The 24,860-nt window shown below is 35.9% G+C and overlaps 1 protein-coding gene across 13 annotated transcripts in view; it reads left to right on the forward strand.

Moving 5' to 3' along the window:
• MEF2C (myocyte enhancer factor 2C) overlaps positions 1 to 20,207 on the forward strand; it is a 194,409-nt gene extending 174,202 nt beyond the window's left edge. For 9 of the 13 annotated variants that reach the window (XM_072606190.1, XM_072606195.1, XM_072606199.1 and 6 more), the window contains 4 exons: positions 4,835 to 5,007; positions 7,422 to 7,551; positions 8,165 to 8,300; positions 15,372 to 20,207. In XM_072606190.1, coding sequence (XP_072462291.1) covers positions 4,835 to 5,007; positions 7,422 to 7,551; positions 8,165 to 8,300; positions 15,372 to 15,693 — 761 coding nt within the window. In that variant the 3' untranslated portion in view covers positions 15,694 to 20,207. The remainder of the gene's footprint in view (positions 1 to 4,834; positions 5,008 to 7,421; positions 7,552 to 8,164; positions 8,301 to 15,371) is intronic. The other 4 variants (XM_072606198.1, XM_072606196.1, XM_072606197.1 and 1 more) reach the window with 2 other exon arrangements.
• Positions 20,208 to 24,860: the final 4,653 nt, after the last annotated feature.

Here is a 24,860-nt window from a genome sequence, read left to right on the forward strand (position 1 = left end):
AAACAGCAGGAATCAACTAGTAAAAAGCAGATTGTAGTAGTTCTTAAAAATAACACTATGCTCTAAAAATATCAGTCAGAAAAGCGTCATCATTGTTCCAAATATTTTACATCAGCATGTATATTCATCAGAATAAATGACCAGCGTTTTAGAATGCAATGGTTTCTAAATAATGAGAGACGACATACCATTTAGGTTTACATGTTATCCAGAGAGAACTAAAATATAAGTTTATTTTTCAAATAATCTTTTTTTTTAATTGGGCAAAGAAAATGTGAGTTTTGCTGGAATTTCTCAAGAAGTTTACTATGTAAGGGGAGGGGGGTGACAACTTACTGCACAGGCACTGTGAAGCATTTCCATTTTCTCACATTGGGCCAGTACTTGTCATATCGTAGGACAACACATTTCACAAGGCGGTTTTACTTCCTTTTAGCAAAATAGCTCCTGTATGCAAACCAAAGCAGTATCAGCGTAGAACAAGCCTAGACTTCCATTTCTTCTGATCTATTCAAGCTTCACTGCACTACTTAACTGACTTTTTTTTTCTTTCTTTTGAAATTACCCAGCTAATTTTCCATTTGATTGTTTACTTAAACCAAATCTCACATGGGGTTTAATAGCTGAATGACACATGTTCAGTGTATCAGTTTGAATTTTAATTGACAAGAATGTACAATGCAGAATTTTTCATAGATTTTCTTTTTACATCTTCCTTAGTATCCAGTTAATGAAAATTTAGCTAATACATACACAATAACCATTCACTAAGAAACTTTAAAGATAAAATTCTTCTAGACTTCATTAAGTGATGACTTTGCATCCCCATATTTTTAGATGAACACATACTTTGTTTTTATTGATCTGAGTGAGAGAGAATTAATAACAGACAGAGGTAGTTTTTCTCCATAGAAAATCATTCATATGAATTGGAAAGAAAAGAAAAATGATGGACGTTTTTGTTATTTCTTGGCTAGATTTAAAGACCTTAAATAATTATCCTAACTTTTTTACTATGGGGGAATTGTTTATGTTTAGGGATTGTTCACGGGATTTTTTTTTCCCTTGTAACACATATAATATAACTGACCAATTGAATCTTGCGGTTGACTTATTATTTTTGGGTATGCAGCCAATTTAGTCATGCATAAAATAAAGCAGGTAAACAAATAATATATAAAGAGCAAACATGCTTTCTGTAGTCTATTCAGATATTTTCCAATTCAAAAGACATCCAGAAACATGCCCTTCTTTGTCTTTCCCACTGCTACAGGGTCCAAGATCACATGACTTTGTACTGTATCTATAGCAATGTTCTTGTAGTTGATCACCCTCAATTCTATTTTCTTTCCCTTCCAATCTATCTTCTACACTGTTGTCAAAGTATTCATACTAAATACCTATTACTGCTTCTTCTGTAGCTCCTGTTGGCTACAGAATTAAATCCAGAATTTTTTTTGTTTGACTACGCATATTTGTTACAAGAATTTTTTTTTTTTGAGAGGAGAGAGGAGTGGAGGAATGAGGAAGGTGGGAGAGAGAGAAACAAAATGAAAACCATAAAATTTTATTTAAAAAAAACTAAGTCTAGATATTTGACTCTTAAAACATCGCAGAATTTAGCATTAGAAGCAATGTCACCATCAATTCCATCCCATAACCATTCAAGATCTTTTACAGTCTGGTCATAAATATAGCATGGTACAATGGAAAAAAGCAAGTCAGAGGACAAGTCAGTTTGGGTCTCAGTTTATTACATGTCAGATAAGAAGTGGAAAACAGATAATCCTTAAGGTCACTTCCAGCTTTAAACCTAGAATCTTATGATTATGCGGCTCCCATATTATTTCTCTTTCTTCAACAAACAATTGCACATGGGCCAATCCCTAATATGACTAGTGTATGGGCATTACTGATAACATGTGTATTCATCTCTTTTTCCTACCTGTAACAGTATCGTCTTCCTCTTCTCCTCCTTAGCCTTCAAGTATAAATTTCAAGTCTGATATCCTCTATGAATGTTTTTTTTTTTTTTTGGTATTATTTCCGTTCATAGTGATCTTTCCTTCCTGTGAATTGGTATAATATCCAAATTCTTTGTAGTCCATTTATGTTATTTTTTTCCTTTTAATTCCTTGAGCTCCTGGGGAACAGAGATCATATCTTCCTGACTTCTCAGATTTTACACAATCCCATGCACATAGGAGGCATTCAATAAACGTTTGCTACTATTGATACGATGGTGATGGAAATGCCTCCTTCAGGGATCCCACAGAAGATGGGATCTTCTTACTGATTTATTATTGTTTTAGTTAATGATAACTGAAGCGATACAAATCTACAAAAACAATGAGCTAACATGGATTCATTAAGAAGTCTTGACTGACTAGTCTCATTCCCTTTTTTGATACAGTTACTAGATTGATACATAGGAGAATGCTACATACATAGTGTGCCAAGATTTCAGAAAAAACACTTGACACATTTCATTTTCTTAAAGATACCTTGCCATATCCTTTTGAACAAGATAGAGAGTTGTAGATGAGAACAATGAGCTGAATTCACAACCGTTTAACCAGACCCAGAAAGTGGATCGCTATCAAATTGGGGAGAGGTCTCTAGTGGTAGGATACCACGTTCTAGACTTAATTCTGCCATCTTCTACTTTTCTCAGTGATGCACACAGAGGCATTAGTGGAGGCTTATCAGATTTGCATGTGACAAGAAGCTGTAAGGGAAAGATAGCACAAAGCAGCATCATAACATTATAGTCAAACTCATGCCAGCTTATACCACATTAAAAGAAGCATATTTTTCACAGCAAGAGAGGTGATAGTCCTGCTGTACTCCGTCATAGTTATTCCACATCTGGAATGGAATTCTGTTCTGAGTGCTACAATTTAAAAATGTTGACAAACCATATTGCTTTCAGAAGAGGACAGCCAAGATAGAGAGGGTCCTAGACCCTGTGCCGCATAAGGATTGTTTGAGGAAATACCTGTTTATTCTGAATGATGGTGGGGGAGGGAGGATAGGAAAGGGAGAGAATGTAATCATTATCATTAAGTATTTTAAGCCATTATCCTATGGAAGACAGATTAGACTTGTCCTGCTTATATCTCACACAGCAACACTAGGACGAATTGGTAAAAAAAAAAAAAAAGTCAAGTCAAATCAACAAGCATTTATTTATCTATTAAGCATTCATTATGTTCAGGAATTCTGCTAAATTCTTTGGATACAAAGAAAGGAAAAAGCAACTCAAGGAGATTATATTCTAATAATTCTTCAAACATGAAAATAGTCCACACAAGATATACACGGAGTAAATTGATGCTAGCACCAAGGGGAACTGGAAAAGGTCTTTTGCAGAAAGTGGGATTAGAGGTGATATGTGAAGAGAGAAAGGGAAGTCAGGAGGTGGACATGAGGAGAGAAAATGATCCAGGTCCTGGAATTCAAAGTCAGTGAAAATGCCTAGAGTCTAGAGATGAAGTATCTGGGTCAGTATGTAGAAGGGTGTTAAAATGTAAGAAATCTGAAAAGGCAGAAAATGACTAAGTTGTGAAGGACTTTCATAGCCAAACAGAGGATTTTATATTTGATCCTGGAGGTAAAAGGGAGCCACTAAAGTTAAATTCCAGTTCTATTAGGAAATTAGAAGAAGAAAAAAAAAGCTATTAAAAGTAGAGTGATATGTCTCAGGTTGGTGATGAGTTTCCCCTAACTGGAGGCTGGATGGTCGCTTTCAATGATGTTGTAGTAAGGATCCCTGTTCACATACTCACTGCACTTGGTGGCCTTGTGAGATTCCTCCTAACTCCCAGATTATATAATAGCATGGTTTCTTCTGTTTCTGCATTAATCATGGTAGAGACCCAGAATCTGGTTTCAGACTTTGCTCTCATCCTGGCTTAGATTACCTCCCAGATGGGAGGTAATGTCACTGAGTAGGAAGTCAAGGTGCAATTTTTCTTCATGTATTTTGAAAAACAGGGTAGCAGAAACCTTCAAACATCCATTTCCCACCCCACCCCACCCCCGTTCGACTCAGGCTAAACATCTGAGATTTCAGAACTCCCCTGCTGCCTTGTGAGGTGGCTGCTCCCTTACTGTGATGAATCAGCATTTTATGGCAACCTCTGCTCATTGCAGCTACTGGCACAAGTGTTGCCCTCTGAAGTTCTATGGGAGCCCAGTCAAAAGAACCAGCCTATCAGAGTTATTATTAGAACATACCGAAAAGGGCAACAGGGACTGAAGAGCAACTGTAGGGAGAATTTGCTCAAATAAAAGGGGAACTGAATGACAAAAAGATTTAAGAATCTTCTCCTCCTCCTCCTGCACATCCTAGAAATTACAGTATTGCTCTTATACCCTTGCTTCACTTAAGAAAGAAAAAAAAAAACCAATGAAGTAAAAGGGAGTGAGTCAGGAAGGAAAGTCAGACCCCTGTGTTGTGCCAGCCGATTAAAGCACAGTACAATTGTATGCTTTTCTTAGACCAGAAGACTGTCTGACTTTCTTCCTGAGTTTTCTAAATAGTGAAAAAAAAAGTTTGAAGGACACAAGTTCATCTTAACAATCCGCTTAGTAAAACTACTGCTAGTAAAATTCTGCTTTGAAACTATTCAAATATTGTATGAATTTATTTTTAAAAACTGTTTTAAATGCAGTAAATTCAGGAACTCTGTTGCTTTCCTACTCTTGTACTTTACACCTTTAAGACCATGTTAAATTGTTTTTCTTTTATTTTTAAAGTGACACATTTTGATATCTGGAAATATGTTTGAACATGGATTTCTTTTTAAAAAGTACTTTTTTTTAAAAACAGGGAATGGGTATGGTAACCCCCGAAACTCACCAGGTTTGCTGGTCTCACCTGGAAACTTGAATAAGAATATGCAAGCAAAGTCTCCACCACCGATGAATCTGGGAATGAACAATCGTAAACCAGATCTCCGAGTCCTTATTCCACCAGGCAGCAAGAATGCAATGCCATCCGTGGTAATACTAGACTACATTTTAATGCATTTTCTATTGCCTTCTTAATAGTTTGCTTCCTATAGTGAATTCTTAAAACATATTTGATCATTTTTAAATTCCTCAAATTCAACCATAAAAACAAAACAGTGGCTCTGCTAGGACACTTGGTGTCCAGCTATAGCTTCTGTTATCTAGTGTCCTTTTTTTTTTCTTTTGAAATAGAAAAAAAAAAACAACCAAGAATGTTCAGGAAAGGCCCATTGATAATGCTGGTGTCAGGGCACATGGACAATATCCTCATTGTGGTGTCTCTAGTTTCTATTTAGAAAGAATCATTCATCTTACATCACTATTTTATGTTAGATATTCAGTTGGCAAGAATAAAATTTTGCAGAATATTAAGGTCTTAATGGTCTTTCAGCTGTATTCATTGATAGATGTTTTCAAGGTGTTGAAAATACAAAGTATTTTCTATAATTTCTAAATAGATTTTTTCCTACTAGTTTTCTTAAATTCATTTCAGTAACGATGGTTAGTGTGTCTTATACATCTCTGCTTAAACTCAATTTAAGCTTCTGTGCTAACAATGTAAGAGCCAAAGACAAACTGTTTTTAAATCCCATTCACTCTAAGAATAGGGGTCATGTTCTACAGTGATAAAGGGGTAATAGTCATTTCTGAAAAGGAATAAAATAATACATAAAGAATCCCTGGGTCTATGCACTTTTCTGATTTTTTTTCTTGTACCTGACAGCCTTCAGTTTATTATAGTAGGACTAGATTTGACATTAAAAGGTCTCATATCAGTGTTCTGCAAATTAGCTTATCATTAGAGGAAGAACATTAGAAACACCTGATTTTTTTTTAAAGGATTTTGTAGACAGATTTAATTCATGCTGTAAACACATTTCTTTCTCCTGTTCGGTGATAATATCAGGGCAAAAATTGTACTGTGAGCTGATTAATATATTATGACACAGTACAGATTAATTTTGAAAATCTCCCCCCCTCCCAAATCACATAAAATGGAGTGACCCCTTTTGAAAAGACTGGAATTAATAAATATGGTCTCCTACAGGGCTACACTCCAGCAGACTGAAGCAGTGACAAGCTGTCTCTATCAATGATTTATTCTAGGTCTCTTAAAGCTGATATACTTTCCTGGGGATTCTATCTATGAATGGCCAGGGCTCTGGCAACCAGGTGCCACTCTCCAGCCTCATCCACCAGTGAGGCTTGGAAGTGTCATCTTTTCTCTGGTGGCGAAATAATGAATGCTGAAACAATGACCTGTGCTGAAAACGGGGTAGATTGCCTTTACATTTGAGACAAACAGCTCATTAGAGGAAACAAAGAATGCCTTTGTAAGGAGTTATTTTTATAGACTGGGTTCAAAAACTGTTTAAACTGTTGTGCCTATCAGAAGATGCTTTACATTATGTTGAAAGGAATTTACCCAATGATAAATATTTACTCGCACTAATTATTAATACTCCTTTCCTACGCTCTCAGTCTGAGGATGTCGATCTGCTTTTGGTAAGTGGTGGTAGTACTCCCTTAAATTTAATCATGCAAAGAAACTGATTGTTATTTTCAGATGGAGTTGGTGCCTGTGGTGCAATTGAGAAACGTTTAGAGATTACCACAAAGGGTCGATATTGCTAAATTTTTAAATATTTATAATTTCCAGTATGCATCAGAGGTGAAAAGAACATTGGGTCATTATATTTTCCAGCTTAACCTCTCTCTGTGTAGTGCCAAGTTTTAAACAGTGTGTCTGCTTTGTGGCATACAAAAAGGACTTAAAACTCACTGGTTAGTTATTTTATATCCTTATTATGATGTATTTTTTCTAGTAATTAGGTTTCTTGTAGTCATTAGGTTTAAGTGGACCTTAAACCTTTTTGAAGTAAAAGAGTTGAAGATAAATGTTAACTGCTTTGCTTCCTAGTTTGAGAGAAGTTTGTTTTAACCAGGGTTTGAAAGAACCAAGTGGTCAGAGCACCATCTTCTGGTCAAAGTTTGATATACAGCATTACTATGGTACTGCTTATAGAATTTCACATAAAAACCATTATTGTTGGCTTTAATGAAAAAAAAATTTTTGCATTTGAATGAAGATTGAAACAATGGAAGTACAGTATACATATTTCATCAGTTTTCCACATGGTCTGTTTTTACCCACAATAAAGCTATCCGGCTTGTTACTAGTTCAGTTGCCTAGGAGATACTGATGTAATGGGTTACTATGGCAACAGCTGGTCTCTTGAAGGATTGTAAATGATAGGGTTGGCAGAGTTCATAGAGGCACATGTTAAATGATTAATTTCATGAAATTTGTACCAAGATATGTTTTATGTGAAAACTAATACTGAAATCTAATATATTTAATGTATTTGAAATCAATCAATAATCCCCTTTTTTTACTTTAATAGAATCAAAGGATAAATAACTCCCAGTCTGCTCAGTCATTGGCCACCCCAGTGGTTTCCGTAGCAACTCCTACTTTACCAGGGCAAGGAATGGGAGGGTATCCATCAGCCATTTCAACAACATATGGTACTGGTGAGTATCTTCATAAAGTGTAAATAGGACATTTAATAACAAGACAGAAGAAGTCTCTCTTCTTAGTCAGCCAAGAACACCTATTGGTGATCCCTTGTGTATATGCATAATACTTAAATACATAAAACTTATGCTATTTCTGTTAAGACCAGCTGAACTTAGAGATCTTTTCTTTCTTACGTGTTTGAAGTCTCATTAACCCAACTTGATAAGTTGAGAAATGTCAGGAAATCCATGAGGTCACTTCATCATTTTACATAGAAAGGGCATTTCTTATGAACTGTGTGTCTCTTACAATGTTATTTAGGAAACCCTTCCAAGTTTATGAAATCTAATACTCTGAATAATGTACGTAATATAGTCCAGCACTGTAATGATGATGCATTGAAGAAATTTATACTTTTAATATTTAGACAGTTTTATCTGGACTGCTACTTTTCCCCCAACATTTAGTATTTTCTTTTTTTAATTAAAAAATGACTCCCTTGTCTTTCTGAAATAAAATAATTGCAATTATGAAAATGTTAGGAAGTAAAAATGTTGATTCTGGTCACCACTTAATCATTTTAAAATTAATTATTTCTCCATGATTATCTTTTCTTTTCCAATCTAGAGTACTCACTGAGTAGTGCAGATTTATCATCTCTCTCTGGGTTTAATACAGCCAGTGCTCTTCATCTTGGTTCAGTAACTGGCTGGCAACAGCAGCACCTACATAACATGCCACCATCTGCCCTCAGTCAATTGGGGTAAGCAATATTATTTCTCTATCATAGTCTTTTAAGAGATAAAGATGCTTTTTTAAAAATGTGTCATGGTATTAGAGTCCATTCACCTAAAATGTGCCATTATACTATAGTCTTCACTGAAACTGAAAACAAGTATTAGATCAGCAACTCTTTAAAGTATGTACTTAAATTGCAATCTTCTACATCCTTTACTAAGAAAGGTAAATTATTATTGATGGCTTAAGTCTTCCACTTTTATTAGCAAAATGCATTGGTATTTCTTTCAGGGCAGCATTAAATAAAATAGACAACATCTTTTTATGGTTTTTCTCCAAGCAAAATGTAAAGTTTATTGGAGATAGAGAATAAATTTGTGATTGGTAGTTCTAAAAAATGTTTCTGATATAATTGAGACAAAATTATTTAGGATAAGTGAAAATAAAAGTTTACATGGTTAAGATCTGATCATAGAATTGTTATATTTCCATCTGTTCAAGTGACATGCAGGCTTCATATATTTGTAGCTGCCTTGTAAAAATATAGCCTAATTACCTAAATCTGGATAGAATATTTAATTTTTGTTTTCTGAAACCAGAAAATGTATATCCCTGCCCTCTTGTGGTGGTTTTAGGATATTTCTGTAGTACAGGAGTACCTGGAGGGTTATATTATAGAGAGATTAATGCAAAAAAAAAAAAAATCAGACTCACATTTCTAACTAAACAAAGAACCAGGAAATGATTTAAACTAGAAAATTATTTTAAGTATTGCTAGCTCCTCCATATTTGCACTTATAATTTACAAAAAAAAAGGCCCTACTTAAGCAAGATGAATATGGTAATTTGCTTGTGATATTGCAGATTCCTGAAATTTGATATTATTATAATGGACTTTTTCATAAAGTCATTTCATATAAGCATAAAATATTTATTTACAAAGCAATAGGTTGCCTAAATCTGTTAATACCATAATGGGGAAAATTCCAAAGAAATTGGACATGCACATGTCAAATACCCACTCAGCACTTAGTCTCAGTTGTTTCCAATGAGTTCCTATTTAAATGTAACCACCCCTTAACCAAAAAGGATAGAAATGAAATCTTGAGTCAGCCTTGTTCACTTTTTGTATTCCCACGTTGTCATTTCCTAAATCACATCTTTAAAAAGTTAAATGGTAAAGCAAGTAATGCAAATCACATCCCCTTTGTGATTGCGTACCTGATCTTTATGAATTGTAGTAGTTAGAATAAATACAAAAAATTCATCCCCTGGTGGCCATCTTCCTAGAGACAAGCCTCTCTGAAAGCAGTTGTACAAGAAATTTAGTCCATGTCAAACTTGTAGGAACTTTTCTACTTTAATGGTGTTGTCCAGAATTTGCACTTGTATAAACTTTCAAAGGCCAAAATCAATTTCATGACACCAGAAGGATTAGGGTAGAGTTTTAGTAGAGAAGAGATTTAAAGAAAGATATTGCCTCTCAATCAATCATTTACGTAATGTAGTAGTATCTGTGAAGTACTGTTAAACATCATCAGAAAACAATATCCTTAAATTTTCTGTAAAATTAAAAGAATACAACCCTAAGCCATGGAAGCTTTCCATCAACATGCCCAGCCTGTTTTTCCCTTTAAAAGCTAAGGAATCCTTTTATGCTATTTCATTACACCCTCAGGTTTCTTCTGAATCCAGTCAAATTAACTTGATCAGTGTGTGTGTTGTGTCTGTGTCTTTGTCTAGATAGATAAATTTCTAGAAAAAATAATCAAGCTAAATTCAGATAAAAGAACTCCACAGTTGATTGACACAGCTATTTCTTCTAATAGAACACCAATTCCTTTTTCACTTTCCAGTGACTGATTTAGAACCAGAGATCACAAGTAGGAGAAGATATCACCTCACAGCATATTTTCTCATGTATATTCTAATTTTTTGTCATTAGCATTAAAGATCCAATATGATCTTACATTCACTGTATAAATATCTTAAAATGCCAATTAACTCCAACTGTTCAAGTCATTTCTGATGCTCTCTAAACATAGAGATATTTCAAATATATGGTATCAGTATATTTCTACTCACTTGGAAGTTTTGTCACTTAATCCAGGAATACTGATTTCCCAAATGGGTGTTATTTAATCATATTTCCAATCAGTTTCCCAAGGAAGACTAACGTATAAAATAGAAACCAGACCCAAATCTTTTTCTTTCCTTAAATGTGGTATTGCATTGCTACAGTATGACAGTGAGTCCATTCTGTCCAATATTGACAGGAGAGGTATTTTTTAATTTTCATTCAAAATAACCAGCAAAAGATTTTCTTAGAAATTACCAGTAATAAATCAAAAGCAGCATTGTTAGTTTCAAACATGGCTTTATCGGGGGTATAAGTGAAGATATTTTGTCATTTCAGATTACTTTAAAGTTTAAATTCATATTCATTTATATTTTTCATCATTCTTTGTGATTTTTTAGAAAGTGACTATACATTAGCTACTAGATTCTATGCTAGCCAATAAAGGGCCTTCAGTACGTGAGCAAAGGTTTCAGTGGATTGAAATAAATAAGGAATTCAGGCTGGAGGGGAACTGAGCATTCATATAGATAAAGTCAAAGAAAAAAAGTATGATTTGATTTTGAAAGTTCCTTTCTATGCTTTTTCTTATCTTGCATGTCTTGCCCTAGAAGTTATGATATAAGTTTTCAATGACTTTTAAATAGTAAATATATAAATATTTGTTGAATTGGAGTCCCTGGATAATATAGTAAATACAGCTCTTCTTCATCTTCTATCAAAACATTACATACACATGAGTGTACACACACTTAGATCCTCTTAACACAGTCCCTGGTACTTAGTAGGTACTTAATACTAGTTGAATGACTAAATAACACACCACACACACACACACACACACACACACACGCATACACACACACAGAGTTGTCATCACTTTTTCCAACTCTTCTATAAATGATAAGGTGTGTGGTTTTTTTTTTTTTTTAAAAATACATCTTCCTAGAAAGCAGTGGCTTTAAGAAAGGGAGTTACTTCAAATATACTAGCCTAATTTGACATAATTAAATTACATTAAAAAGTTATTTTAAATATCAAAAATTCCCCCACTAGATCTCTATCAAAAGACTCATTTCAGCCACTCTGATTCATTTCAGAAGAATCAACTGAAAGATTCACAGCAAATGAGATTAATGTCTTATTGGGACCTTGGGTCAAATCCAGGATGACAGGCAGGTCTGATATTTCAAAGGGAAGTTGTTTATTATGGAGGAAGCGGGATGTTTTGGAATGTCAACTAAGCCAAAATGAACACTGGCAGTCCAGTATAATTATCAAAGTGTCACTGAATTCGTCAATACTCTACCAAAAATAAAGAGAACAACGTGTGTATTCTTTTAAGTGGAAATGTCTTTAGGCCTTCATAATTATGCTTTTAAAAAATACCTGGCATCTGATTTTATCCATCCAACATAAAGAATGATTCACTTTGGGTGGTAATCTCCTACACAAGTTTCTGAAGTTAGTGGGAGTTTTACGTAGGGAGTATGTGGCAGAAGAACCTGGCCCTTCAAGATCAGTGGGAGTCAATTGTGTGACTAAGAGTGAGCTTTTTCTAAAAAATGGTCATTTTCCATAAAAGTCGCTTTTCTTCTTTAAAACTCAACAATGCCTATGGGCTTTCCATAGGAAATGCCCCTTTTATTTTAGGTGCTTTTTTATTATCTAAAAAGGCATGCCTTCTAAGCATTTTCAGACATCGATTCTTGTGATGTGGGTGCGCAATGCATACTGTAGAAGGCTATTTGTGGGTACAGGCAACTTTGAAAAGGTTAGGTAAAAATAGGTCAGATACTCTAATATATTTTACAGGCGGAGGCAGTAAGAATTTGAATAAAACTATCCAGTCATATTTGATCTCTGTTCGAATACGGGGAAAGGTAGGTGTTTTCCCAGTTCTAAATTTGGCATCAGTAGTAAATGATAACTTTCAGTGTGGACTTTAATGTGAGCAGCTTGCAGATCAGATTTTTTACTCTTCCACATGTTCTTTTCAATAGTAGCACATATTCCTCACAATTATCTATGTCCAAAATCAATATCTAAACAAACACCAAACCACAATCTTCTACTGGTTCCTGTATCTGAATCTGGCATGAATAGTGCTAAGTTGTGTTTTTTTTTTAATTGACTGTTCTTTATTTTCCAGAATTATTTCTTTAAAAATAAGAAAATAAAAAATAAGAAAACTGACCAATTAAATTCCTGTGTTATAACAGTCACACAGTATGATGTATTTTGTAGCAAAGTATCTAACATAATCATCTCACGAACTAAAAGTTTCGTGTTTGTGGATTTATTCCCCAGAGATTTTAAAGAGGCTTTTCTAACAAAGTGTTTGAAATAAATTTTCAGGATAAAATAAAATATCACCAAAAGTCATATGAAAGTATTTGTATTAATCTACTTAAAACATTAATATCTCACAGTGCTTTCCTCGAAACAGCCCTGTGGGGCAGATGGTAAGAGTATTCTCGCCCTATTCTGCTGCTGAGACCATAACTCAGAAAGTCTATGTGTGACTGCACGGTCACATGACTAGTGAGAAGCAGAGTCAAGATTTCTTTACAGGGAGGAATAATTAGTATTCCACTTAGTTGTACTGAAAGAATCTAATTGCTTATGAGAGTTGAAAAAAAATTATACAAATAACGTAAGCCTCTCTTCTCCCCCCACCAAAAAAAAAAAAGATATTTTTATGATTGAACAAAAACATTTGTGATATTTTTGAGAGAATGAAGGTTGCTTTGGAAACCTGATTTGTCCAGCTTAGCTATTATCTTCACTGATTCAGTTCACAGAATAATTTTTCATTTCTCCATTTCCTTTTGGCAGTGAAGACAAAATTTAAATTGCAGAGTTGAAAAAGACATTTATCGATATGCCACTTTATTTTCAGTTTCCTCACAGACAAATATTATTAAATATTTTCTTGATTCATACAAGAATTATTGAATTATATTTTAGTCATATAGTCTAGTAAACATCCTTTCCCCAAATTCAAAAGATGGTTTTCTTCTTGCTACAAGGCAGCAAGCATTTATTGCTTACTCTGTGCCAAGTGCTACATAAAATAATCACCAAGTAAGGCTTAAACCAAGAGCAAATATCCCACCCTTGAACTGGAAGATGTAGCACTGTCGGTGTTGTTTCTTGTTCTTGCGCCTACTTTCTCCCTGACTTAAACAGTCTGGGATTCATATCTGGGAATACAGTAAGACTAAGAATATAATAAACATTTTTAAATTGCTCAAAGAACATAAACATACCTGAAACATCATGTGAAACATCAGTTTGGTGTCTAGATAGATAATATCAAGACTGATTTGCTTCCATAGACTCATAGAGGTTAGAGAAAGAAAATGTTTATTAAAGAAACAAATCATTCTCCTTTCAAATTATTTCCTATATTACGCGATGCATTAATAGGAAAGGGAAAGCAATTTTTTGCCAGTAGGTGGTGCTTTTGTACAAAACATCACTCATAAACTCTCATTTCTGTCTAATTTCATATTCCTATACGTTTTCAGCACTTATTGTATCTCCCACAAAGCTGATTCCTTCTATCATATACTTTCTCCCAAATTTGCATGCATATAATCACACATTCACAGCCAAGTCTAAAATAGAACTTAAGTGCCTCTTTTAAAATTGGAAAATGAAATAGGAGCTTATACCGGCAGTCTTGGGTCCCTTTGTCTGAGATGGGTGGGTCTTCATTTAAGTGATTATTTTTGTTTTTCCTTGATTTAAGGGGGGAGAAAGATTTTTGAAATTTCCTAGCAAAGCACGAAGCAAGTTGTGCTGGTGTACATAGCATATGTCAGCATTCTCTGCCATGGTACACTCCTGCTGTATAGACCAGCAGCCCTGTATTTGCCTTAGAATGCTCACAGCTTCTGCATGCAACCTTCTATTTGAGTGATCCTGGCCAATGATAGTTTGTCTATCAATCTCCTTTGAAAGGTTGGTTTAATTCTTATTTCCTAAGATTGGTAGCATCACCATTTCTTACAAAAATTTGAAGGAAGTGCAAGCTCTTGAGGAAAGCAAGGAAGAATAAATGTTCTAAGCACAATTGAATCACCACCAGGTCTTTCTTTGTAATATGTTTCTCCCATTGAGTCTCACATACCTAGATGCGTTTAGAATAATAGGGAGATGTAAATTCAGCATTTTCTTTATTCTTACAGTTTCACATACATGGCAATGCCTGACTAACATTAATGAAAGCAATATAGTTGGAGGAAATGAACTCTATTTTCATCGTGCATAGTTAAGTAGGAATAAAGAATTTCCACTTATTTACATGTATTGTCAAGGGTAAAAATCTGACATTCATTTATAACTACCTGTAAAATACCAATAATTATATTCACCTTTCAGCTCCTAGCCTCCCTTCCTCTCTCAGCTCTCCACCCCAATACAAAAGAGAGCTATTTACTGTATGGAGGGCTTTGTGGGCCTTATTCATCAGAAGCTTAAAAATCTCTTCACTTTCCATATAAAGGATGTAACTTGATTATGCATATGCTTCTTTAGTAAATATATAAAAGCCTCCATCATAAGTTTTTCGGTACATACACATAAAAAATGTCAAAACAGTCTTACTGATTAGGGAGGTCTAATTTGAGAACCAGATACTATGCCCTCAAGTCCTACAGAATGTAAAGGATTCAGAAAAATCTCTTACCACCATCTCTTGGACCATAATTCTGGGCACTGCCACCCAGAGCTCTTTGAAAGCTCTTAGGTGCCATGTCAGAACCCAGAAAGAAAAGCCTGAACCAGTTAAATATTGGAATTGCTACAGGTTTTAAAAAACAAGGCATCATGATGAGTTTAGGGATGCTTCAGTTGTCCACTCATTCTCAGTATTTCCTCTTCACCCTCTTGACACACACAAGAATCGGTATGAGTCTTTAAGGGGATGTTTTATGTGGATGAGAGTGATTGTGCGTTCCTGGGGGCTCCAGGCCTCCTCAATCTGTAACTGGGTTTCCTTTCCTCCTACAGAGCTTGCACTAGCACTCACTTATCTCAGAGTACAAATCTCTCCCTGCCTTCTACTCAAAGCCTCAACATCAAGTCAGAACCTGTTTCTCCTCCTAGAGACCGTACCACCACCCCCTCGAGATACCCACAGCACACGCGCCACGAGGCGGGGAGATCTCCTGTTGACAGCTTGAGCAGCTGTAGCAGCTCGTATGATGGGAGCGACCGAGAGGATCATCGGAATGAATTCCACTCCCCCATTGGACTCACCAGACCTTCGCCGGACGAAAGGGAAAGTCCCTCAGTCAAGCGCATGCGGCTCTCTGAAGGATGGGCAACATGATCAAATGATTACCTGCTAGTTTTTTTTTTTTTTCTTGCAGTGTGTGTGTGCTATACCTTAATGGGGAATGGGGGGTCGATATGCATTATATGTGCCGTGTGTGAACAAAAAAGTCAGGTACTCTGTTTTGTAAAAGTACTTTTAAATTGCCTCAGTGATACAGTATAACGGTAAACAGAAATGCTGAGATAGGCTTAGCACTTGAGTTGTACAACAGAACACTTGTACAAAATAGATTTTAAGGCTAACTTCTTTTCACTGTTGTGCTCCTTGCAAAATGTATGTTACAATAGATAGTGTTATGTTGCAGGTTCAACGTTATTTACATGTAAATAGACAAAAGGAAACATTTGCCAGAAGTGGCAGATCTTTACTGAGAGAGAAAGCAGCTGATATGCAACATATAGAAAATGTATAGATGTTTTGACAGACCCAGCAATGGGTGGCCACTGGTCAATGTTAGAAACTGATGAGGTCACCTAACATAGCAATGTTGCTCACAAACATTCAGGCATATCATCGGAGTATGGCACTCAGTTAAAAGGATCAAAGACATTTAAAAGAGGACCATACTTATAAAAATGTGGAGTTTGAGGGCTAACGTATTTAATTTTTAAAAATTCTGGGTCTGCATCACTTATTAAATAAAAATATAAAAATATGTACATTACATTTTGCTTATTTTCATATAAAAAGTAAGACAGAGTTTGCAAAGCATTTGTGGCTTTTTGTAGTTTACTTAAGCCAAAATGTGTTTTTTTTTCTTGATAGCTTCGCTAATATTTTAAACAGTCCTGAAAAAAGCAAAAAGGGACTTTTTGTATAGAAAGCACTACCCTAAGCCATGAAGAACTCCATGCTTTGCTAACCAAGATAACTGTTTTCTCTTTGTAGAAGTTTTGTTTTTGAAATGTGTATTTCTAATTATATAAAATATTAAGAATCTTTTAAAAAATCTGTGAAATTAACATGCTTGTGTATAGCTTTCTAATATATAATAATTATGGTAATAGCAGAAGTTTTTGTTATCTTAATAGTGGGAGGGGGGTATATTTGTGCAGTTGCACATTTAAGTAACTATTTTCTTTCAGTTTTCTTTTACTCTGCATACATTTTACAAAATCAAAATCAGTTGTCGAAAGGATAACCTGTGGGGTTAGATTGACCACATCATAACAACCTAAATCATTTTAAAAACTACATTTGCAATCTACTGGGTGAACAGACATCCATTGTATATATTGATTAGTTCCTTCAGTTTGGAAGTTTTGGGTTTTTTTGCATTTTACCAAATGCAGGGCCCCATTTCTGATCTTAGGTATACCCCTGTGCATCTCAGAATTCCAATAAGTAAGGATTACAATTTGACCTTTATCCCAAATCATCTGGTTGCTATTCAGCCCACTGATAATACTATTTGGTTGTTGTTGTTTTTTTTTTTTAATCTGCCTGGAATGGGCTATGAGTGGTGGTACATTACATCCTGAAGATATGTCAGAAAAAAAAATGTGATTGATGTGGAGATAACCCAGTGAATAAGTTATATTCGCCCACATTTAGAGAAAATATGAAGAAACTTGATGCTACAGAAAAGAAAACGAAACAGGTACCCAGTATTGTTTTATTTTAACTTGTACTCAACAAACCTTGTTGGTATCATCAGGCTGTTGTTGAGGGAGCCCAGTGTATCAGGCAACCCCACAATGTCACTTCTGCATAAGGCATGTATGTCATATTTTTTCCTTCAATAAAGAGAGTTAATAGCCATTGCAAGAAAACCCATTTAAGATCCTCTATGTCCCTTTTCGTTCAGAGAAACAATGACTTATTGAACATATGTCTCTGGGGATTATTTTCTGGGTCATTCCCCTTTAAGAAGTTAGTGCCATAAGAAATGCTTATATTTCTTCTCCAAGCGTAGTTTCGGTTTTTGAAAGAATTTAGGAACAATTTCCTTCTCATGGTATGTGGAGATCAAGTTTCATCTCCCAATCAGATGCATTGACACTAGCAGCAAAAAAAAAACATGCACACACACACACACACACACACACACACACACACACACACACACACACACACAAAAGTGATGCAGTCAGCACAAACAAATCTAATTTAGTTAGGCCATACTGAGACCCATTCCCCATCAACTTGCATAGTTTTTGTGTATTTCTCATCATAAGAGGCTGCCGCTGGGTGGCAGAAGCCAAGAGATTTTACTCACTGGACTCTATTTTCCTAACTTCATCTGAAATTCCCAATTAGTTCTCTGGTTTGTGCCTGACGAGGATGCCAGTCTGCCTTGTGCTCATATTTTGTATACTCTAAGCAGAATACAATTCAGCTAATTCATTCATCCTATTTGATAAGATGACCATGGAACATGGAAAGAAAGCTATTTATGCAGAGGAAAAGCAGAACTGGATCCCTGACCTATTAAATGTAAACACACATAGACACACACAGTATTCAAAGCCACTCTCCTAACCTTAAGCATGATCCCATTCTTAGAGTCTCTTGCTGAGATTTTTAACTTGACGTGTATAAAATATGCAAATATGTCACAAATGTGCTTTGTCATTTCAAAACACTTTGGGTTTATCAGAATTGTTAGTAGAAACTTGTCAGCGGGTGGGGAGGGGGTCAGTCTATGAAAATACGAAGAATAGCCATATTATTAGTTTACCTTGCAATTTGCCTCAGCAACACAGGAAAAAAGGAAAAGTGAGTTTCTAAGGGGGTGGTTGTTTAAAGTAAGCTAAAGAACCAGCAGAAGCCAGGGTGAAGATGAAGCCTTGGCTATTTATAGCAGTTCTGACAATGGTTTTATAAGAACATTTAAGAGAACAGAATCACTTGAAAATGGATGCCAGTCACCTCTTGTTCCCACCACTGAATTCATCTGAAGTGGTGGCAAGATAGTGAAGGGATAATCTGAGAATTTTTAAAAGATGATTTAATGAGAAGAAGCACAACTTTGAATATGATGAGTCACTTTCTGTCAACAATAACTGTCTATCTTTTTTACCCTTGTACCTTTCTCTGTAATTTACCATTTACTGTATTTGCAAAGCTAATTTTGTGTTTTTTTTCACAGAGATTCCTTTGTATGTAAGGAGTTTGGGGCAGAGCCCTGAGGGAGTATTACTTTACAGAACCCCAGCTGCAGAAATCTTTTTTTTTTAGGCAACACTCTTCATTGCAAGTTAAAATACCCCCAAAGTGGCATTTTGTTCACTCGCGAGGATTGTAATCACTAATCCTTATTTTAAAAGATTTTTAGCAACATCATCGAACTGAATTATTGGTGACAATGATATGATATACATAAGCTGCACAACCTGTATATTGTATGCATTGGTGCCTTTCATTTCGAGACTGTTCATTTCAACATTTTTGAAAGTTCAGTTTTATAGCAAAAAGGCATATTTTTCCCAAAGGCAGAATCTAACAGTTTTGTAATGATGAATATGAAAATACCTGTCATCTTCAGATCATTTTCAGGTTAACTAAAGTGAGAATTTTTAAAATAACAATGCCAATTCTCTCTTAACAAGAATGTCAGCCCTCTTGTACCTGGACGTGTTTGTTTTATCTTTCCTACCCAAGTCTTTAACTTAGGCATAGAGGGTTTTGGGTTTTTTTTTTTTTGCCCCTTTCTTCTTGTGTTTCTTTCAGAAAGTAAATGCTTTGTATTTCTTTTTTTTTAAGCCACTTGAAACCTCAATAAAGGCTGTTGCCTAAACATGGAATACTTCATCTGTTCCCGTTTGTGCCATCTGCTGTGATGTCGTCACTTATATGGCGTTAATTTCCTGCCACTACAGATCTTTTGAAGGACTGATGGGATATTGGTATATGTTAGAATGCTTCAGATTGTAGATGTAATAAGAGGCTTTTGTTAATATGTTTTAACCAAAGATGTGGAGCAATCCAAGCTTTTAGCCACATACCGTCTGCATCAAATTTGTCCATTTGGGTTATTTTTATAATCGGGTGTTACATTTTGCCTTCCCTGTGCATACCTCAAATTGATCCATACCTCACTCTGATTCAGAGAGGTCAACTAAATGATAGATTTTTTTTTTCACTCTAAATGGTAGTACCTGTGTTCTCTTAGAGTAGAGCAGAAATGGGTCACTGTAGGCATAGTACTTGGATTGCTTCAGATGGTTTGCTGTATTCTTTTTTTTCTTCTTCTTTTTTTTTCTTTTTCTGGGGAACTTGTTTCCATTAAATGACAGTAATTCAAAAAGTAGCTTGTAAATGAGGGCATACAAGCATTTGCAACAAATATTAAAATAGAGGCTCACAGCGGCATAAGCTGGACTTTGTCGCCACTAGATGACAAGATGTTATAACTAAGTTAAACCACATCTGTGTATCTCAAGGGACTTAATTCAGCTGTCTGTAGTGAACAAAAGTGGGAAATTTTCAAAAGTTTCTCCTGCTGGAAATAAGGTATAATTTGTATTTTGCAGACAATTCAGTAAAGTTACTGGCTTTCTTAGTGATGCAGTGTCTGTGGTGCATTTCTTTAATTAGTGCTTCATTGTTTAAATTTGCTCCATTTTGCCACATTTTAAAAAGTAACTTCTACCACAAGGACACCTCTTTCTTAGCCTTGACAAATTTCATATCCAGATAGCATACACAAAGATAGAGATGGATGTAAATAAAAGTATCTATGTATATTCTTAGACAAAGATATACCTGCATGAGTTATGAATTAGATCTTGTTCAGAGAGACTATTTGTTCTGCAAATTTAATAATTATGAGGTCCTGTCACTGATTAAATACTTGTACTTATATGACAGGTCTTTGATAACCCAATTTTTTCATATGGATCTCTTCCTAAGGTTAGTGAGAGGGCCATACCCAAGCTGGTGGAAAATGGTGTTGGTTGTTGGAAGTTTTTTATATGAGATTCTAAAGGAAAATCTGTACCATAAATACTTCTTTTTTGCATGACGTTTAATTTAAAAGCAATGTTGGAAACTCACAATTTTTAAATTATGTGAGCTTTTAATGGTTAGGAGAGTCTATATATTTTCATGTTTATGAAATAGCACATTAATTGTCAAAATTACAATTCTGTTTTTCAAAAGCAATGAGCCTAAGAAAGTCAACATGAAAAACTATAGAACAGAGGAAGGAAGGAAGGGAGGGAGAAAGAAAGAGAGGGAAGGAAGAAGGGAAATAGGAGGGAGAAAGGAAGGGAAGAAGGAAGGAAATGATGGAAAAGGAAGGAAAAAGGGAGAGAGGAAAAGGAAAGGAAGGAGGTTGGAAAAAAGGAAGGAATGTAGATCAGGTAGAGAAGGAGGGAGAAAAAAGGAAGGCAGGAGAGAGGGAGAGAGGAGGGAAGGAAAGAAGGAAGGAAATAGGGGAAAGAAAGGATGGAAAAAGGAGGGGGAAAAAGGAAGGAGAGAGGGACAAAGAAGAAGGGAAGGAGATAGGAAAAAGGGAGGAAGGAAGGTTGAGAGGAAAACAGGAAGGAAGGAGGGAAAGAAGGAGTGGAGAAAGAAAAGTGTTTGTTAAGTAACTACCATATGTCAGTCACTTTGCTAAGTGCTTTACAGATATTGTCACAATTGTGTTATTATCCCCATATCCCTATTTTACAAATCAGACAGAGGTTGTCACTTGCTACAGGACATACAGCATGCAAGGCTGGATTAGAACTCAGGTCTTCTTGACTTTCGGCCCAGCACTCTGTTCTCTGCCCCACCTGGCTGCCTTTAAAAAAAGTTATAAGCCACTGATGAACTGGAAGCATAAGCTCCCTTCCCACTCTAAATCTCAAGAGCTAGTAATTCTATATATAAAAAGTTCCCTATTCTGGAAACTCACTGGGAGAAATGTTACCAATAATCCCTACCGTAATCCCAAAAAGCTGGGAGTGATATAGCTAAGACAGTCATGAACCTCCCGGTGCTTGCAATCTGGGGGAAGAGACAGTATGTGTACAAATAAATATAATGTGAGGCACTATGTGATGAAGGTCATAAGATTTACAAAGCATTATGGGAGTTCAGAGAGGAAAGAAGTCATTTCCAATGTGAAATATGGCATTTAGAAAAGTGACGTTTGAACTAGGTACAATTTTCATGAGCAGAAGCAGAAAGAAAGACGTTAGCGGAGGAAGAAGACCAGTCACAGTGGAAAGAAAGCTTGGAACATGTTTAGAGAATCAAGTATAAAAGGAAAGATGGAGAAATAAAAGCCAGAGAGTGGGATTGGAATCAGTGTGTATGTGTGTGTGTATGTGTGTCTGTGTGTGTCTGTGTGTGTCTGTGTGTCTGTGTCTGTCTGTGTCTGTGCGTGTGCCTGTGTGTGTTTGTGTGTGTGTGTCTGTGTGTGTCTGTGTGTGTGTGTGTCTATCAGACTAATGCTTTGAACTTTATCCTAGTGGGACTTAGGGAGCCTTTGAAGGTCTGGAGCAAAGCAGGAGGATAATCAGACCTGTGCTTTAGGAAGATTGGCCTGGCAGTCATGTATAAGATGAATTCTATCAGCAAACTAGGCAAAAAGAAATAGGAGGTGGGAGACTTTGGGATGAAAAGGAAAAGCTGAATTTAAGCAATCAAATAGTTGTACCATCAATGAAACTTAACTGCGTGGTTATGTGATATCTCATATAACTAGAAAGAAGAATCAGATGATATGGAGGTCTTGTGACTAGGTGACTTAGACTTCTGGTGCCATTAAGAGAAAAGGGGGATTTTCAAGGAGGAGTAGGTTTCTTGGAGGAGATGGCTTCAGTTTGGAACAAGTTATTCTTGTGTTTGGAATACTGGTGGGACAGATAGGTAGACTTATCCAACAAGGAGTTGGAAATATGGAACCGGAATTCAGGAGAGAAGTTGAGGCTCTAGATCCAGAACTGAACTGGAAATAATAAACATTCACCATAGTTGGAGGGCTGAGAGTGGAGAGTACGAGAGGGGGTGGAGGGAGAGAATGGAGCCGAAGAAGAAGAAGAAACATTGAATTCACATAAGTTTAAAGAGAGCCAAGTAGACAAATAGAGGGAGAATCAGGATAGGACAATGTCCTGGAGGCCAAGGGAAGAAATTACTTTCGAGAAGTAATAGGTACTCAACACCATCAAATTGCAGAAAAGTCTGTTGATGATTGGACTCCATAGTTCATTTCTGAAAAAACATTGGGGCAGCCAGGTGGCATGGTGGATAGAACACCAGCCGTAAAGTCAACAGTTGAAATCTGACCTCAGACACTTACTAGCTGTGTGACCCTAGGCAAGTCACTTCATCCCAATTGCCTCAAAAAAAAGCAAAAATGTCATTGACATTTTAGTGAAGAGGGTATTTTAAGGTTAAGAAGTTAATTCATGGTAAAGCAAATTTCTGAAAGGAGAGAGATTATGGCAAAATATTTAAGGAAACTTTTCTAGAGGCAGGGGACCACACATGCCTTTGTAAACAGAGGGAAAGAAAGCAGCTTATTAAGAGGGTGAATGAAGATAAAAGAGAGATGAGTTCAGACATCGTACTATCTTGAGACAGGAAAAAAAAATAGAGATTGACTTAAGCCAGTCAGTTTAGGCCTCAGCCCAGAGGAGGAGAGTGGATATGCAGTAACTGATGAACTCTCTAATTCCAAAGGAATTCCAACTTGTCTCCATTTATCCTTATATGACCTACTTGTGATTGGTATAATCAAAGGTTTGCTTACCCTAGACTGGTTTGAGACTCCTGGTCCCTCAGTACAAAACCACACAGCCCGTATTATCTTCAGGATATCCAGGATAACTGCTTAGATAATGCTGGGTTAGCTGTGTTGCAGTTATACATGAAGGTTCATTTCCCTAGCCCAAGCCAAAGCAGAGATTTGAAATGACAACAGTACACACTTGTGCCCTTCTTATATGTCTACGTTCTTTGGAATCCTGGATTTGCCCAAGTTAAGAAACAGGTATCAAACCATTGGTTCCATTGGCAAAAATGAGTTAGACTACAATTATTTATTTTATCTTTAATGGCCTAGCTGAAATAAGACAAAATTCTTGGAAGAAGCTGTAAACCAAGCTCTACTTCCCTCCGTTTAAATGAAAAAATGAAGCATTTGAGACTGAATTTTGAGACAGACAAAAATCTGTCCTTTCCATCTGTTTTGCTTCATTTCCATGCTAAAAGGTAGGCCTTCTTACCAGAAGATGGTCTTCCTTTTATAAGTAGTAGCTTTGCAAATAAGTTCTAAGCAAAAGCCAGTGAAGAAAATTGAAACTGCATTTGCTATATTAATAGTAATAATAACTTTTTATAGTGTGTACTATGTGCTTCTTATCTGGCTAATCATTTTAATGGATAATGACTGAGTAGGCCAGTATGTCACAATATCTTTCCCAAAATAAGCATTAATTTTTCAAGGACTGTGATTTCATTAGGGTAGATGCTCCCACCCCCAATGCAGACTCACAAGTTCACAACTTCTAACAACTTAGCAGATGATATCTGAAAGTTGCTATAACCAAAAAACTCATCACCCAGAAGAAGACCTAGTGATGAGTCTTTCCAAACTAGCTAGGCTTCCCCTTAGATGTGTAGTCTGCCAATGAGCTCATATGTAGAAGCTTTTTCATCTTAGTGGAACTCCCCTGTTCAGAACCTTAGTAGAATCTTTTCATCTTAGCAGAACCTGTGTATTCAATTGTAATACACTAGCATAGTCTTCAAGAAGTCATAGTCACCTACATAACACATTTCAGGGAATTTTATTGTCCTTGGTGTAACAAAGAAATAAATACCACTTTTGAGAATTGCCCATATAGCAAAGTTTAGTTAAACATTGTAATGTAGGCTCTGCATACTGGCCTGCTTAATAGCTCTGGGGTAGCATTAATTTCCCAGGTTGCCTATTTGCCTCAAAATACAGTAATTTCTGTTATGGTTGTTGTTCAGATGTTCAGTCATGCCCAATTCTTTGTTAATTTGGGGGGGGGGCAAGAATACTGGAGTGGTTTGCTTTTTCCTTCTCCAATGGATTAAGGCAAATAGAGATTAAGTGACTTTTCCAGGGTCATACAACTAGTAACTATTTGAGGTGGATTCTGAACTCAGGACATCTACTGAGCCATCTAGCTGCCTCTTACGTTCTTCTATTACCAAGAAGGAATTCATTTGTTTTACCTCTTTTCTCCCAATTG

Source organism: Notamacropus eugenii, chromosome 4, assembly GCF_028372415.1.
Source record: "Notamacropus eugenii isolate mMacEug1 chromosome 4, mMacEug1.pri_v2, whole genome shotgun sequence".
NCBI lineage: Eukaryota > Metazoa > Chordata > Mammalia > Diprotodontia > Macropodidae > Notamacropus > Notamacropus eugenii.